The sequence below is a fragment of the Chrysemys picta genome, chromosome 1 (assembly GCF_011386835.1).
Source record: "Chrysemys picta bellii isolate R12L10 chromosome 1, ASM1138683v2, whole genome shotgun sequence".
NCBI classification, from domain to species: domain Eukaryota; kingdom Metazoa; phylum Chordata; order Testudines; family Emydidae; genus Chrysemys; species Chrysemys picta.
In genome coordinates, this window is record NC_088791.1 from 301,511,157 (window position 1) to 301,527,129 (window position 15,973).

General features: G+C 38.6%; 1 protein-coding gene across 3 annotated transcripts in view; it reads right to left on the reverse strand.

Annotated features, from left to right (window-relative positions):
* Window positions 1-15,973, reverse strand: part of FREM2 (FRAS1 related extracellular matrix 2) — a 201,732-nt gene that overhangs the window by 80,245 nt on the left and 105,514 nt on the right. For all 3 annotated transcript variants that reach the window (XR_006172745.2, XM_005305633.5, XM_065581285.1), the window contains exons 3-5: window positions 13,772-13,918; window positions 7,031-7,261; window positions 2,561-2,686 (exon numbers count right to left, since the gene is read on the reverse strand). Coding sequence is in view for 2 of the 3 variants with exons in the window: in XM_005305633.5 (XP_005305690.2) it covers window positions 2,561-2,686; window positions 7,031-7,261; window positions 13,772-13,918 (504 nt within the window). In the remaining variant the exon portion in view is untranslated. The remainder of the gene's footprint in view (window positions 1-2,560; window positions 2,687-7,030; window positions 7,262-13,771; window positions 13,919-15,973) is intronic.

Below are 15,973 nucleotides of genomic sequence, written 5' to 3' on the forward strand. Positions count from 1 at the left end.
CCACAAATGTATTTACAAAATATTACACATTTCTGCCAATAAATAAGGCATTACACAAAAGAGAGATGTTTTAATCAGTGCAATTTAACATGTCACTTTAACATGTCAATCACTGGGAGTTGTGCACAGTTCAAGGGTACAATGAAAAAAGAAGAACAGGAGTACTTGTGGCACCTTAGAGACTAACAAATTTATTAGAGCATAAGCTTTCGTGGACTACAGCCCATTTCTAATGTAGCCCAGAAACTTTTGGTTAAGAAGAAAATGGTTTTCAAAGTGTTATGGCTTTTCATAACTATTCTGTTTTAAAAGTCAGCAGATTGTATTGTACTTGAAAGAGGTGAACTTGGTAAATGTACATCTATTTAACAATAATAAGGGGAAAAGGCATACTTAGGTAATCAGCACTCTTGCAGTGTGTGCCCTGCTTTCAGGATTTCATTACGAGCTGCAGAAACACCTAATTTAATTCTCCAGCTTGACAACTATGCATCCAAGCTGACATACAAAAAGCATTAATCTTTCCTGCTACCCAGATCTCTTTTGATAAGTATCTCAAAACACTACTCCATTTCTGTGCCTTTAACTTGGTGATCTCCAACCTTTCAGCTATGCAGAGCCATATGTAATTATTCTTGGGTTTGCAAGACCGGGGCTGTTGAGTGGGTGAGAGGAGTTTTAAGCTTATCCTGTATAATTGTACTGAAAAAGCATTTTATAATGTGCTCAGCTACAGGCTTTAACGTCAAATATCTCAATACAGTGTAAAAAAACTACATTCTGAGGTGAAAAATGTGGTTGAAAAACCAACCACATCAGGTTTTACAAGCAAAAAAATAATCAGGTAGCTTTCATCAAAGGTCTCACCGGTTTCAGAATTAGAACTGATTGAAAGCTGGAATTTCTTTCCCTTGGGAAATTCTTCCAATGTTTATTTTCATTCCAATTCAGGACAAAATGTTGAAATATTGAAAGTAAGTTTTAAAAAATGGATTCAGAAACGCAGAAATATTTTGTTTTAATAATTTTGAACAAAACAAAACATTTCCACATTCCTAAACCAAGAGGTTTCATTACAGCTTAGTTCAGCATTGACTTGTATTCAGATGAGCTGCCTGGTGCCTCGTTCTCCTGTTCCTCCCTATGGAATGAGCTCCCTGGTTGAACTACATCTCTCAGGATCACCACGGTGGTTCAGCTAGAGGAGAGATCACAGTACATCACAGAGGGGAAATGTAGTCTGGCCAAGGAGCCCAGCCCAGAGGGCAGAACAGATGCATGAAGAATCTGAACAACATATCCCACAAGGCACTGCAGCAGCTCAGCTTTTCAAACAGAGCCACAATGAAACATTTTGATTCAGTTCCACTAACCTAAGTATTTCGATTCAGGGCAATCTGACCTAAAATGAAATATTTCATTTTAATTTTCCCAACAGAAAACTGAAAACTTTTGGTGCAGAAACCACATTTTCTGTTGAAAATCATTTTGATGGAAAAAACACGGGCCAGCTCTAGTCAGGGAAAAAATAAAAAATAAAAAAATTAAAAGAATCGTCTATATACAAAGGCCCTAATTAAACATCCTATTTTGTACTCATTATTTTGCAGGTGCAAACAACTCTGGGCTCTACAGTGGACCTGCAATTATTTGATGCTGTAATACAGGTAATTTAACTGTCTACTTACCGGAGTTTAAAACTTTATGTTATTTAGGTATCAAAGTGAACATATGATCCCTTTGCAGATGCCAAAAGGGAGGCTACTGTTTACAAATCTAATTCAGAAGGGGAGAGAAACAGACAGCCAGCCAAAATAAGCACACAAAAGGCTTAACAGATGGGGTGGTAAGGAGAAACAATAATAATAATAAATACTATTTTTACTTCTATAGAGCTGTCCATTCAATTGTTTCTTTACAAACATCAATAAAGAAATCTTCCTGGAGCTCAGCTTTGTAGCATAGCCTCTCCAGACCTCAAGCCTCTTTGAAGCAGAACCATAGTGGTTCTGCTGCTTTATTGGCGTTCTGTGGTGTTCCTATAAATGCTAGAATTTCTCACTAAAAAGAAGAGGAAACCTGTAATACTCAGGAAAAAAAAGCCAAAATATATTCCTCTCTGTCATAAAAGCTATGCACTTAGCTTAAGCACGGCTGTATCTTTTTAAAAAAGCTTGTCATTGTTTAATTAATTCAAATGGAAAAAAACTACTTCTACTATCATACTACCTGTAGAGAATCTTTCATCTGGAGGATCTCAAAAAACATAATTGACATTACTTCCAGACATTAGGTACTGTATACAAGACCCTGTGAAATAGGCAAGGAATATCCATCAATGAACTGCAACTACTTCTAGAATGGAACACAGCATCTATTTAACAATACACAGCAACAGTTTAAGACATAAAGTAAAAAGGAATAACACTACCAATTGACATAGAAACTAGACAAGCAGAAAGTAATTACCAGTGCTGGGAATTATTTGTATATTCTGCAGACAGAAATAATAATTATTTTAGCTTTGGTTATTATTTTCACTCAATCTAGATTCTGTTACCTTGCTGTGTATAGCAGATCACCATCAATTCCTGGCTGACATCTCCACTTCTTCTGACAGGAATGAACAGTTCTCCAATGTCTTCTTCAATTGTGTAGGCGGATTGAGAAATAAAAACGGTTGATTCTGCAGAGATCAGACATATTTATTTGTGTTACTTTATATACTCAAAGAGTCACAGGAGAAATAGCCAGAAGTTCCCCCCACCATGAATTCAATGTAACAAAATACTCATTTCTCAATGGTATAGCGAAATGTTAATGACATTTTGCAGCCAAAAAGAAAGCCAGAACCAAGGTCTGATGCTCTGAGGAAGGGGTTCTCAAACTTAATTGCACCATGACCCCCTTCTGACAACAAAAATTACTACATGACCCCAGGAGGGGGGACCGAAGCCTGAGCCCATCCGAGCCCTGCTGCCCTGGGCGGGGGTGGGGCAAAACTAAAACCCAAGAGCCCCAGCTTCAGTCCTGGGTGGTGGGGCTCAAGCTTCGGCTTCAGCCCCGGGTCCCAGCAAATCTAATGCCAGTCCTGGCAACCCCATTAGAATGGGGTCGGGATCCACTTTGGGGTCCCAACCCACAATTTGAGAACCACTGCTAAGCCCTTACTGAGAAGTAGTTCCTAATCAGAAAAGTAGTTCCACTTCCTGGGATTTAATCACTGTAATGGGACAAATCTTGTGATTTACCATTACACCTGTCAGTAAGGGTTTGAAGGACTGGTCCTCCAGTGTACATCCAGAATTCTATCCAACTTCTTTTAGTATTTCTAGACTATTATTATTACTAGCTGTTAGCCACGAAAGGTTCACCACTGAGGATCACACGATCATTTCAGTATCTGCCTCTCTGACAGAAATTCATTAAGACCATTCTTGCTCATTTTGCACACCCAAAACATCTGTTGGAGTCCTTTGGTATTTGGGGTGCTTAAGATGCAGGATTGGGTCCCTTTGTGACATTCACTTTGACTCCACACTATTCTCCTTAGTGCAGGACCATCTTTTTGTTCTCTGTACAGTGGCTAGCATGTGGTGCTACAATAATACAAAGAAATAATAATAATTTCATTTTATAAGAAGTTATAAATTTACCAGCCAAAGAGTGATCCCTAATTTTGTTCTTTGTTTGATTTGTCTGCAACAGTGTAACCAAAACATAGACTTCAAAAGAAAACTGGCCATTAGTGTGAGCTCATAGAAAATCCTGTAAAACATGTAGGATTTGGGCATGTCCATTATCTCTTTAGGCTTATAAAAAAAAAAATAAGACTCCTCTTTCATGTTCTCTGGAATTCCTTTTTCTTATCTAAATAAGTGCTGCAGGCATATTTTTTCTTGTAACCAGATTTGCTCTTTTGACTGGGAATGTATCTTCTGTTAATTAAAGTTAGCTATTTCCTTTTGGGTGCCAGAAGGGAAGACAGAAAAAATTCACCACTAGCTTTGAAAGTTATTTTAGCATTCTCTACTTCTGCAGAATTCTTAAAAACATCAGGAGTACGAATGTCAGGTCCTATTTTTCAGACAAAGGAAATAAAACACTGAACAATCTGAAAACAAAAACTTCTAGTTATTCTACATTCCTATAAAGGCCATTGGCTTTTATGGTGCCTTTGGAGTTCAGATTCTATTTTCTTATGTCCATCAAAAACTTAAGAGAAATAGGTAGTTGTGGATACAGAGTATCCATCCACCCTTACAATTTCAGCAAAGATTATCTGTAATTGATCAAGGTTACTTTAATATAGAGGGTAACACAAACAAACAAACAAACCTCAATTTTTTAAAATCCAACTGCTGTAATGATTCTGTATAACTTAGATGACTATGCAAAGCCAATTATTTGGTTATTTCAGAATTTTTTGCAAGCAATTTCCTGAAAGTGTAATGTGATTTCTGTGAAAGGATGTCCCACTATGTATTTTCTGCAATTGGAAAATGCTACTCGCATGAGAGAAGGTCAAAAGACTGCTATAAAAATGCTGTAATTCTGGTTTGATAAGATCTGTTGACTTTTATTATTTCAGAAAGACAAAAAACACCATAGGAAAAATATCAACCTTTTAGTTTAAAGTAATACCAGCATAATCTTTAAAGAACCGATTTTTCTTTTTCTGTGGAAATAAATTAATGCAGAAAAAGTATATCCTATGGAAAAAATGTTAAAGACAATGTACATTTTGTGCATCCTGTGTTTGCATGACTATGTAACTATACTGTTTAAAATCGCACACAACAAATTAACAAATCTTACATATGGAGGCAGCAAAAATCTTTGGGAAAATGGTCTAAACCTTTCCGTGTTATGATAGCTGCCTAAGGCTCATGGCTGACTGAGTTTATATTCTCTAGAATTAGTATATGAAAATTCTTCTTTATTCAACACCTTCCAGTTGTAACACAACAGTACTTCCGACTTATTAAGGGCTGGCTCAGCTTTCAGCAGGGTCTCATTATTTAGTGCCTAATTCTGAACCACTTCAGTAAATGGGAGTTTTAACAATGACTCCAGTCAGCACCTACACACATGATCCACCAACATTTTGAAAGATGAATTGAGAGACCAACCCTATTTCTCCCCCCCCCACACACTCCAGTTGCCAAAACAACCCCAGGTTCCCCTCTTGCCATATGAAATCTTGAGGGTTGGTACTGATTAAGGGCCCTTAATCACACAACCCTGATAGAGCTCCCACTGGTGATTATAGGAACTGCATGCTTAGTCACTTCTATGTCCTCAACAGACTGTATTTAATTTTGAACTTGATCTACAAACACTGCTGCCCTCTGTAACTAAATAGGGATGCAAGATAACCCCCAGGTTTGATATATTTTAAATCTGTAGCTTGCAAATGAAAAAGATCTGCTGGACACGTTTTTTCCTGCCCAGCCACCTTCAAGTGTTAATTCGAAAAGAACCATATAAAACAAGCTGTTCCAGCTTTTGCTTCTCTCAAGATTCCTTACTGACATCTTTCTGTGACCATGACCACTTGTTTCAAGTGTCTGGATGCAGTTCAAAAGCAAAACCTCCAAACGTTAGCAGGGCTGCTACTCCAGCACATGCTTTTGTTATCGCTTCTCTCCTCACCTACATTCAACTATCGTTTTCTCTATTCTTGACACCTCCGCTGTCGAATTTATCCCTGAAAATAAACCAGTTGTACATTCACCCCTAATATGATTTCTCTCCCCTAAATCCCTGCTCGGGCAGCAGCAACCTGTGCAGAGCTTCTGAAGCTGGGAGGCAAGAGGAACTGGAGCAGATCTTTATATTATATTGGGAGGCTCAAGTGTCACCAAGGGGGCTTGCCCATCCCTTACTCCATGTGTGGATAGGTGTGTGTGTGGGGGGAAGAACAGGGGAAAATAGTACACTTTGCTGAGGAGCATCAGCCAGGAAGGCTTATCTTGGTCCCTGCACCCCAGTCAATCTCCCCAGCTGTCATTCAGCTCTAAAGAGATATTTCTCACTCCCACAGGAACACCAGCCCTGAAGTCAGAATGCAAATGTTTCAGAGAAACAGGGTTGCAGGCACATCATGTTGAAGCCTCTGTGCTGAAGGCACAGCTTGAGCTAGAATTTGGCTCAGTGATGCCTAACTGCTTATTATGATGATGATGAAGAAGCTACAGTAGCACCCAAAGAGCTTACAATGTAAATTGAAATCAGATATACCTAACATAGCACTTTACATATTTAAAGGGATTTGCAAACATTAAATAAACTCTGAGCAACTTGTGTTAGCTGAAAATATTATTAGAGGAAATAGGAGACGTCTTCAGAATGATTTGGTAGAGTCAAGCATGCAGCTAATGAAATCATGAGTGATTTACTTAAATCTGGGGTAACGAAAGTGGTTTCTGAATTTAGAACTACCTTTGGAGGCCACTGTTGGTGTGTAAATTATTTCACGTTCAGTATAAGGTAAATATACATGAGATAAAATCAACATCATCAGGTTACACTTTTTAAGTATATTGAACAACAAAGCAGAGTTTTTTCTCTACTTCTCTAAATTGATTTCCTCTGTGCACTCCACTAATTATATCTTTGAAGAAGGTTTAAGGGTTTTTTTGCCTGACCTTACAAAACAGGCAGATGTCTACTAGCACATGAGCACTACTGAGAGTATGGCTTTTCATTGGAAAGGGGACCCTAAAAGGTTTAGGAAGACTATGAGCCTCAATAGCAGTTCAGTCTATTCAGGCCACAATAAAACAATGCAGAACTAATAAACGAGGGTAAAGCCATGAAAAAATATATTACACGTATAAAAACATACCACATTCATTAGGTTCCCATGAACTACCACTGAACGTGACGTATGTCAAAACATTAAGACGATACCTAAATCTGTTCTCAAAAATACAATATTGAAGGAATCACTTTACGAGTCCTTTCCTACAGTTTCCTCTGCAGCTGTGTCTACAGATTCAGAATAACATTTTTGAAATATCTTTACCATCTCCTGGGTCAATAATTTCCACTGTAGCCACTTCAGGAAACTCTAGGACAGCCATGACAGGCTCAGAAAGCACAATTTGGAAGGTCTCAGACTGCTCATGTTCACCATCACTCAAAATCCGCACTCTCCAGGTAGCTAAGGTTTGGCCAGGATTGAATTGCACCTGCTTCTGGGCTTTTCCTTTGAAGTCTTTATCCTTCTCAGCAGTACCATCTTTAGTGCTAATACCTGTAGAGAAAAACAGAAAATAGGACCATTAACAACAGATCAATTCTATTTTTCTGTCATTCACAGATTCATAGATCTCCAGGTGAGTAGAAACCATTGTTATCATCTATAAGACTAGCAGAGCACCTCACCCTCCCTGATTGAACTAACCTCGTTATCTCCATACTGATTTATACCTGCCTCTGGAGATTTCCATTACTTGCATCTGAAGAAGTGAGGTTCTTACCCACGAAAGCTTATGCTCCCAATACTTCTGTTAGTCTTAAAGGTGCCACAAGACCCTCTGTTGCTTTTTACAGATTCAGACTAACACGGCTACCCCTCTGATACTTGTTATCATCTAGTGACCTGACCTCCTGTATGACACAGGCCATAGAACATCCCCGAATTAACTCCTGTTTGAACTATAATCATTACTGATTTGCCACTATCTAATAATAGTTTAGAAAATATACACTTTTCCCAACAGAGGGTATTAATCTGCAGGGTTTAGGTTGTTGGGGAAATCTTCAGAAATATATAGGAGCCACCCAACGTAACCCTGTTACTCTGTATCAGATTTTGTGTTGGAACATCCAGCACAGGTAAACACAGATTAAACAAGGTTGGCCACTGTCACCCAAATCAAAACTAACTGCTGGTAAATTAAATACTTTCCATGCTAAATGTCAGCTTTTCTACCCCAGGACATTTCAGCTACATAGTTGTTCAAAAGAACTTTTTGTTTTTGTTCTTTAATTCTCTGCTACTCAAAAATGCCTGCACCCTTTTTGCTGAAACTTTCAAAAAACCATTTACCACTTTCAGACAGAGACCGAGCCTGGAAAATTTTTGCTTGAAAGATGAAAGTTTGGGGAAGTTATGAACAACTAAACATGGGAAATGACAACGAATGGTTATGAAACCTGAAATATAGTGACACCCCCACTACAATAACTATACTTTGGTGACATCAGATTGTTTCAGACTTTATATAATGGTCACCACTAATCTCAAACTTTTCATGTCAAAATCGGGTATCAAAGCCAAAGGATGAAATTCAGCACTGTGCCCCTTAGAGAGACAACACAGAACTTGCAGCCCAGGAGGCTGGGGGTCTGAGGTATCTTTAAGTCATCTTTGCGCCCTCCTGAGCTTGGGCTACCTCAATGTAAATTAGACAGCCTGTGAAAGTTGTCTCCAACACATATCTCTGCCCTCATCACCACTGGAATGGCCCCCACAACAGGGTTTCTGCTGAGGCCCTCAAAATACAACTTGTGGCTGTCTTTTCCACTTCTGGCACTGGGAGATTTCCCCTGCCAGATCCAGGGCTTTTAGAGTCCCCTTTGCCACTCCAAGCCCTTTACCCTGTATATTGAGACAGGAGAGGGGGATAAGAATCTCCCCTAACACCTTTTTCATTCTTTTACAATCCTAGAATTACACTCAAAAGGATTAGGTTAGTCAGATGCAAGTTAACGAGCCAGTCAGTCTTGGGATCAGTTCCTTGTTAGAATCAGAGCCCAAAGTATTTAGAAACTAAACTCAATTCATTTTCCAGAGGCAGAAAATTTTGTACATACTGTTATTGAAAAGGTCAGACGACAAATTTGTATTGTTACTTCCTTGAATAAAATCAGTATCTGTTAGCCAATATCAACAACTATTTAAACCAATCAACAAAATTCCTTCACTTGTGCTTTATTATTATACATAGGTCCTGGAACTATGGGTGCTGGCTTGAAGTGGTTTCCATCATATCCAGGGTTTACAGTTTGGTTCAATGGCTCTCAGCACCCCTGCTATACACATTGTTCCAGCACCCCTGTTATTATGTATTATTTTCCGACGTAGCGTTTGCTCTTTGAAAGAAAAAAAAAGTACATAGCCAAGTTAATTGTTATAAACAGAGTCACTTAGACCCTGCTTCAGCTAGGAACTTAAACATGTGCCTCGCTTTAAGCAATGCCTATTGATTTCAGAGGGACTTCTTGTGCTTGAAGCATATCTTGCTGAATCAGGGACTTAAACTGTTTTCCCTCTTCTTCCAATCAGTTTAAGTCTTGCCTGCTATGCTTTGACCTGAACTTGTGCAAGATTAATATTTCAACATCCAAATGTATCATCACTGCCAGTGCAGAGGGAATTGGAATTTAAAAAAAAAGCAGATCCAGAAGCCAGAGATATGTGTGAGGTTGTAGAATGTGATAGCACTTTTCCCCCCTTCTCACTCCCCATCCTCTGTGAGCAGTTTTCAACACCTCTTGGATCAACCACAAATCACTGGCAACATTAACCGAAGAAAATGAGCCTACTTGCTGCAGTTCCTAATGCATATGCTGGTCATTGCTTGATCACATCAGTTCACAGCAGTGTGGCTGGTAAAGGATCTATATTAATGTTTGTCTTAACAGTTGATGCCCACTGTCGTCTACAAAACAACTGCACAGGAGAAAAACTTTATGACTATACTCTCAAAACAATTCCTAAACTTATAGGCAAAGAGTTAGTGCTGTCTTTGGATTTAACTGAGGCTAGAATCCAAATTCTTTGTTGTCTTTATTTATAAAGCATAGATATTCATGAATGTAAGCTCCTCAATAGATGCTCTTCTTTCGTATCCCACTAAATATAAATGGATTCAACAAAAAAAGATAGGTTTCTGTCTTTAGTGAAAACTCCATCTTTTTATTGTTCACACACACAGTATGTGTGAATTCTTCATGTTTAATGACAAGATCAAATACTGCTCACTCTGCTCGGGTGACTAGTCCTTATCAATCCAATTATTCACATTTTAATTGATCTATGTTCTACAGCTAGACACAACTATTATGTACAATTAATCACATACCCGTGTGTGTGTGATTTGTATACAGTTATTGTGTCTGTCTGCAGCACGTAGATCAGTGGTCCCCAAAATGTAAGGCATGCCCCACAAAGGGGGTGAGGAGGAACTTTTGGGGGGCACATGGTGAGACCCACACCAGCCTCCATGAGGGGTGGTAGGGAGCACCACCCCTCCACGCTCTGCCCTGAGCCCAGTTCCAGCTGCAGCTCCACTTCCCCCCCATCTCTGCTCCCAGCCCTTCTTTGCCTCATTCCCTCTCTGCCCCAAGCCCAGCTCTGCCTCTAGCCCCAGCTCTTCCCCCATCCACAGTTCTGCTCCCAGCTCTGCTGCTAAGCCAACTGTGCAGCAATGGGGGGAGGGGGGCTGGACAGATTCCATTATTGGTAAGGGGGGGCATGACAGGAAAGTTTGAGCACCACCGATGTAGATTAATTCCTAATACATATGCCTGGAGAGCTAGGAATGGAATCCTACTCTTTCGACTCAAAAAATACAGAACTAAAGAAAATTCAGAACTATAGTAGACCCTCTTTAATTACAAGTTGTAATAAGTCCCTCAGCCTCCCCAGTCACTCAGCTACCAGAGAACAACATCACACGTGCGTGTGGGCATACACACACAGACACACAAAACCAGTGGTTTCCAAGTGAGTAAGGCGAGCAGGATTTGCTGCACTGCTGGCACCGGCAGCACCATCTCAAGATACTTCTCCGATTGGATTATATCATCAGATCACCCAACCTTATCCCTCATTTCTAAAAATAAAAAATGTAGCATTGAGGGAAGAATTTTTTCCCCCAGCAACTCTTGTTTTTAAACTAGTTCTCAATCTTTCTTCAGTGTTGGATTGGCTATGTTTGAGATGGCAATTGGTTGTTTAAGCTGTTTCACTGTCCTCTCTTATATAGGATTCTGGGGACCATTTAGATTTATCAAGGAGCAAGTTTCCAGAATATAAGAAAAACTCAAACAACAATTGCATACTGGATTCCACAGTAAGATCTATCTTTTAGACAGTAATTGAATTTTTCCGTAAGTACTATGCAACATTGGAGAGGATATGAACTTTCTGTTAGGTATGAATCCCAAAACTCTACTTTCTGCTAAGATCAGTTAATGTTATAGTCGGAGTTCATGTGAGTAACTTATTTTACATTTTGTGGGGGAATTTAGCTTCCGAAGAAAAGAAGTGACTTGGAACAGTCATAGTGTAGTAAGCTGGGAAGTCTGCTGAGCAGAAGCTTCAGTTATGCTAAAATCATGCAACACTGTGGTGGTTTCGTGGTGTAAACAAATGAAGGACCATGATTAAAACCACTTTTCCCCCCTTTCCACTTGTGGTTAATCACCCATAGGGGTAGCTCACTAGAAATTAGCTGAAGTACAGCTGTTGTGGGATGGAATTCCTATGTATAGAAATAATTCTGTATAAAAAAGGTATTGTTACCCATTATCCTTGAAGATATTTGGCAAATTCCACAAATTGTAACTATTACAAAAGATAGTTTCAAGTTGTAAGTTGTTTGAAAAGTTTCAGTAATTGAGTTTCTTAATGAAACTTACCTGTTTAGCTGTGGTTAACCAAATAAGGCTACTCAATACTATATGAATTCATGCAAAACACAACTGCAGATGCAAGTAATTGTAAGGATGGTTAAAAAGCTTTCTGAGCCCAGTTTGACAGTTCCTTTCCACTAGTAAACAGACAGTCTATAAAGTGTATGTGCATATGCATGTGTGAGACAGAGAGTAACATTTACAAAAGCACTGAAGAGCCAGATTTGTAGAGGTATTTAAGCACCTAATGATGGTGTCTAGTGAGATTTTCAAAAGCACCTCAGCATGTTAGGTGCATAACTCCCCTTAGGCACTTTTGAAAATCTCACTAGGCGTCTATATGCATCTTTGAAAATACCTTCAAAAATCTGGCCCTTGGTCACTTAGATGCTTTTGAATATTTTGTCCAGTCAATAACAAAGGATAAAATTCTGTAGCCTTAAATCAAGTAAAGTTCCCATTGACTTCAATAAATGTTCTACCTGACAAAGAAGTGCTGAACTGGTCTCAAAAAGTATTGATAAAAATTCAGTGCTGGAAAATCTGACCAACCACCAAGCTTCTGAAATATATTTTATAGTTCAGTTCATAAACTAAAATCTATGTAATCAAAATATTTTATTGTATTCCAATTAATATTCCCTAGCAAACTCTTTTTGTCCATTTGTCTAAACTTTTCTGTCTCAGAAAACTTTAGAGCATTTACAAACTAGAACCTTTTCAGGTTCTCCTTTAGTTTTAAGACCTTGCTTAAAAGACGACTGTTGATAACTGTTCATAAGCAGCATAACTGGGGACTAAAACTACTAAAATCAGAGTGCAACTTTTTTTAAAAATAAACTGATCACATTCCACATTTTTTTCTGGCTTCCAATCTGTTCATGTGTATTAAATTGACATACCCAATATATTTTCTCTCCATATATATATATTCCACTTGATAATGGCAGAGATAATTACCCTTCCGTCCTCGCCTCTCCTAAAGTGTCCTCCTGGTTTATGACAATACAAGCCCTCTCCCTAACCATCAGGCCAACTGCCCCATCCCTAAAAGAAAGTGTTTCACAGCCTGGGACTGCTGATGATAACTGTTGCTGTTTTATATTGAGCATTAATAATCAAAGTCAGCTAGAGAAACTTCCCCCTCAAATCTCTGCATTTGACACTCTCAGTCTTGTAATGACAAAGGTCAAGGAAAATTATGAGTAGATACAACACATAATTTATACTCTCTGATGCTGCACCATGGCCAATTCTTTGGAAATATTATGTATCAAATGGAATTGAAAAAGGGTAAATTTGTTCTTTTCATTCTTCTGGCACTCTGAGTGACAGACCCTGTACATACTAACTTCAGCCAAATGTTCCAAGTAAGTTCCATAAAACTTCATCCCAGAGTCAGAAATCACAGCTCCGTTCAGTGGGCTAATGGATATTTGGCCGCAATTTATAAATGAGGTATTTTCTGCAGGTGTGCTAAACACAACACAGATAAATATGCAAAAATGCACAAATTTATGAAACCACCATTTTTATTGCACATTCTTTAGTTTAAGCATTTTTAGTTTTCAGTGTATAGTGGATCAAATGTAGTATTTTTTTATTTAAAAGGCTACTTCATATGAAAAAGGAGTTTGGGGAACTAATTAGGGTCAAGGGGGCCCTTTCAGAGCTCCAATTTCAACCCTGTTAACCTAATTTGTAAAGATATATGGCCTTATTTTGCTCCCATTCAAGCAAATAGAATTTCTACATTTGAATTCAAAGAGAAGGATTGGGTCCATGGCAGCTACAACCAGCGATGAGTTGCTGCAGAAACCAGAAAATGTACAGATGAAAGAACCAATGTGGTTACTGTTGAAAAGGAAATTCCTACTAATATTGATTTTTGACTCGAAGAGGACATAAAACTATCAGTAACTGATTTGTAATTTGATTTTGTGCCTTAGTTTAAATGAATCATACAATTATCTGAATAAAAGAACCTTGTCTAATAAATATGCATTCTAGTGTACCTAGTTAGATGAGTACCAAACAGTACCAAGGTAACATACTGTGACACATTTTGCTAATCTTGTTGGTCTATGGCTCAGAAGTAATTTATAGGATTGGAACTTACTAATAAAAGAGGTTTCTCCCAGGTAACCTCTCCGCTTAAGAACAACATCTAGATATTTAGAGTCTTCATTTACCAAATAATATTCCTTCTCTAAAGAGATCCAGGCCCAGTTCAAACGAAAATGCTGGCTCTTCAGCTTATTGCCTCCTGTAAAACAAAATGAAAAAGAAATGCTTATTCACCTTGCCTTTATTTTCTCAGTGATGCAAATTAATGTATCCTATCTAAGCCATATGTTTCAGCTGTAAATTCAAATTCCTAACATCGTGGAGGTTTAACAGTAAGAAAAAACTAATAATCAAGTACTCTATGACATATTTCATATACACAGAAACAAATTCTATGCTGGATGCATATAAACAGGTCACATTACAACTAGGATATGGATCAATTAATCCATTTTGAGTTTTCATCAAAATAATGCTTGAGTTCCCTGTATTTAAAACAAATGAATGAATGACCCCAAAACTTTCCAAGTCTGAGTTTGTATTTCCAAAACACACATTACACAGGATATCATGTGGAACTTCTGAGATATGATCAGAGTGCCTCAAGCAAAGAAAGGCATGTATTATCTTAAGAAATCGGAGATGATATCTGCAATCATTCAAACTGCTACAGCAAAATTAAATACAACTTCTGACACATCACTCCACAATTGCAAAGAGACTAATTCCGGTTACTTGGGAAATTAATCTTTACCCATACAGCGTGCTCTGAAAGATCATTGTTTTGTTCAGTGATCCAGTGTCTTTCTGGCTCAGCGATTATATGTCAGGTATGTGTTACATAACATATTTATGACACAGCTTTCACATCTTATTAGCAAATGGTTTGAGAAAGATTATGTCTTCCTGATAGGTGGGATACTCTTCAAAAGCATATGAAATTATAACTGTAAACTTAATAATAAAAGCATGATTTATCTTCGTAATGTAAGGTGATTTAGAGCACTGCAGATGGTTATTGTCATTCCCATGAATCACTTTGGGAAAACACATGCATGTATACTAGATTCAGCAATGATTATTTTCTTCTAAGGCTTTCAATATATATATTCTATTGATTAAACCTCCAAACTGAATCACCCAGCCGGCTGGGATTTTTTGAAATTTAAATTACTACACATATAGATCAAGTGCTGTCCCTAACAGTGTCTGTGACATGGCACAAGAAGCAACCCTATGGCACAACTGAGTACCACACCCATGGAAGCAAACTGAAATCCTGAGTGGGGAAGGTCCCTAGTAAAGCAGCAGCAGCAGCAGCAGCACAACTTCCCAGGAATGGTCTGGGACGCTGCAGAGCCTGACTGCCATGCCTTCAGACACTGCACGTGAAGTCCAGCATGGCAGTGGGAAGACTGAATGGTCAATATGGATTGAGATGGCATTCCTGGATGGCAGCTCTATGTGTTGATGACATGGCCATCAAGTTGAAGATCATACCCACACACTCATCATTGAAAGAGCCTCTACAACACCCTTCCTCCCATTCCTGTGTGGATAATGCTTATATTGTTCATCATGAGTACTCTACTTTTGTGACCAGGCAAGTATGAAAAAGAGGAACAGGATCCGGAGTTGGAAAGGGGAACTCATTCACATGCCTTCCTTCCCATTCGACTCCAAGCATCTGTATAATACAAGCCCGCAAGGTAGGTATGGACCTGCCCTATTCCTAGCACCGGTCACACTCAAATGCACCTACTTTACATGGCTTCTGGAGTTTACACAATCGGAAGAACATAGCACTTAGATATGGTGAAGACAGGCACTATAAAAAAAAGACAAACCAGACAGACAGAGCTTAATCTACTCTAAAATAAATGTTTCAGAAGAAACATCTGTAAACAGATGGCACTTTAAAGGCCTACATAAGAACACGTTTTTGTCAGATGGAAAGATAAGAGTTGCACGGAGGTAACAGATGTATCACTGGCAGAGAGCTATGTACTGGTTGCACATGCTTATTTATTTGTATAACAAGCACAACCCCCCCTCCACCCAAACAGATTAAAATGATGATGATAAAACATAGCAGAGTTTTATTTTCTGATGTACAGTTTACCTCCATCTGCTACAGATTATCCTAGGTGAAAGGGCAACATAATATCAGATTGTAAATATAGGTATTGTGACTGTCAGACAGAAGTTCAGAACCCATCAATATTGAGTGAGTCAACATGGCGGAGTCTGCTTG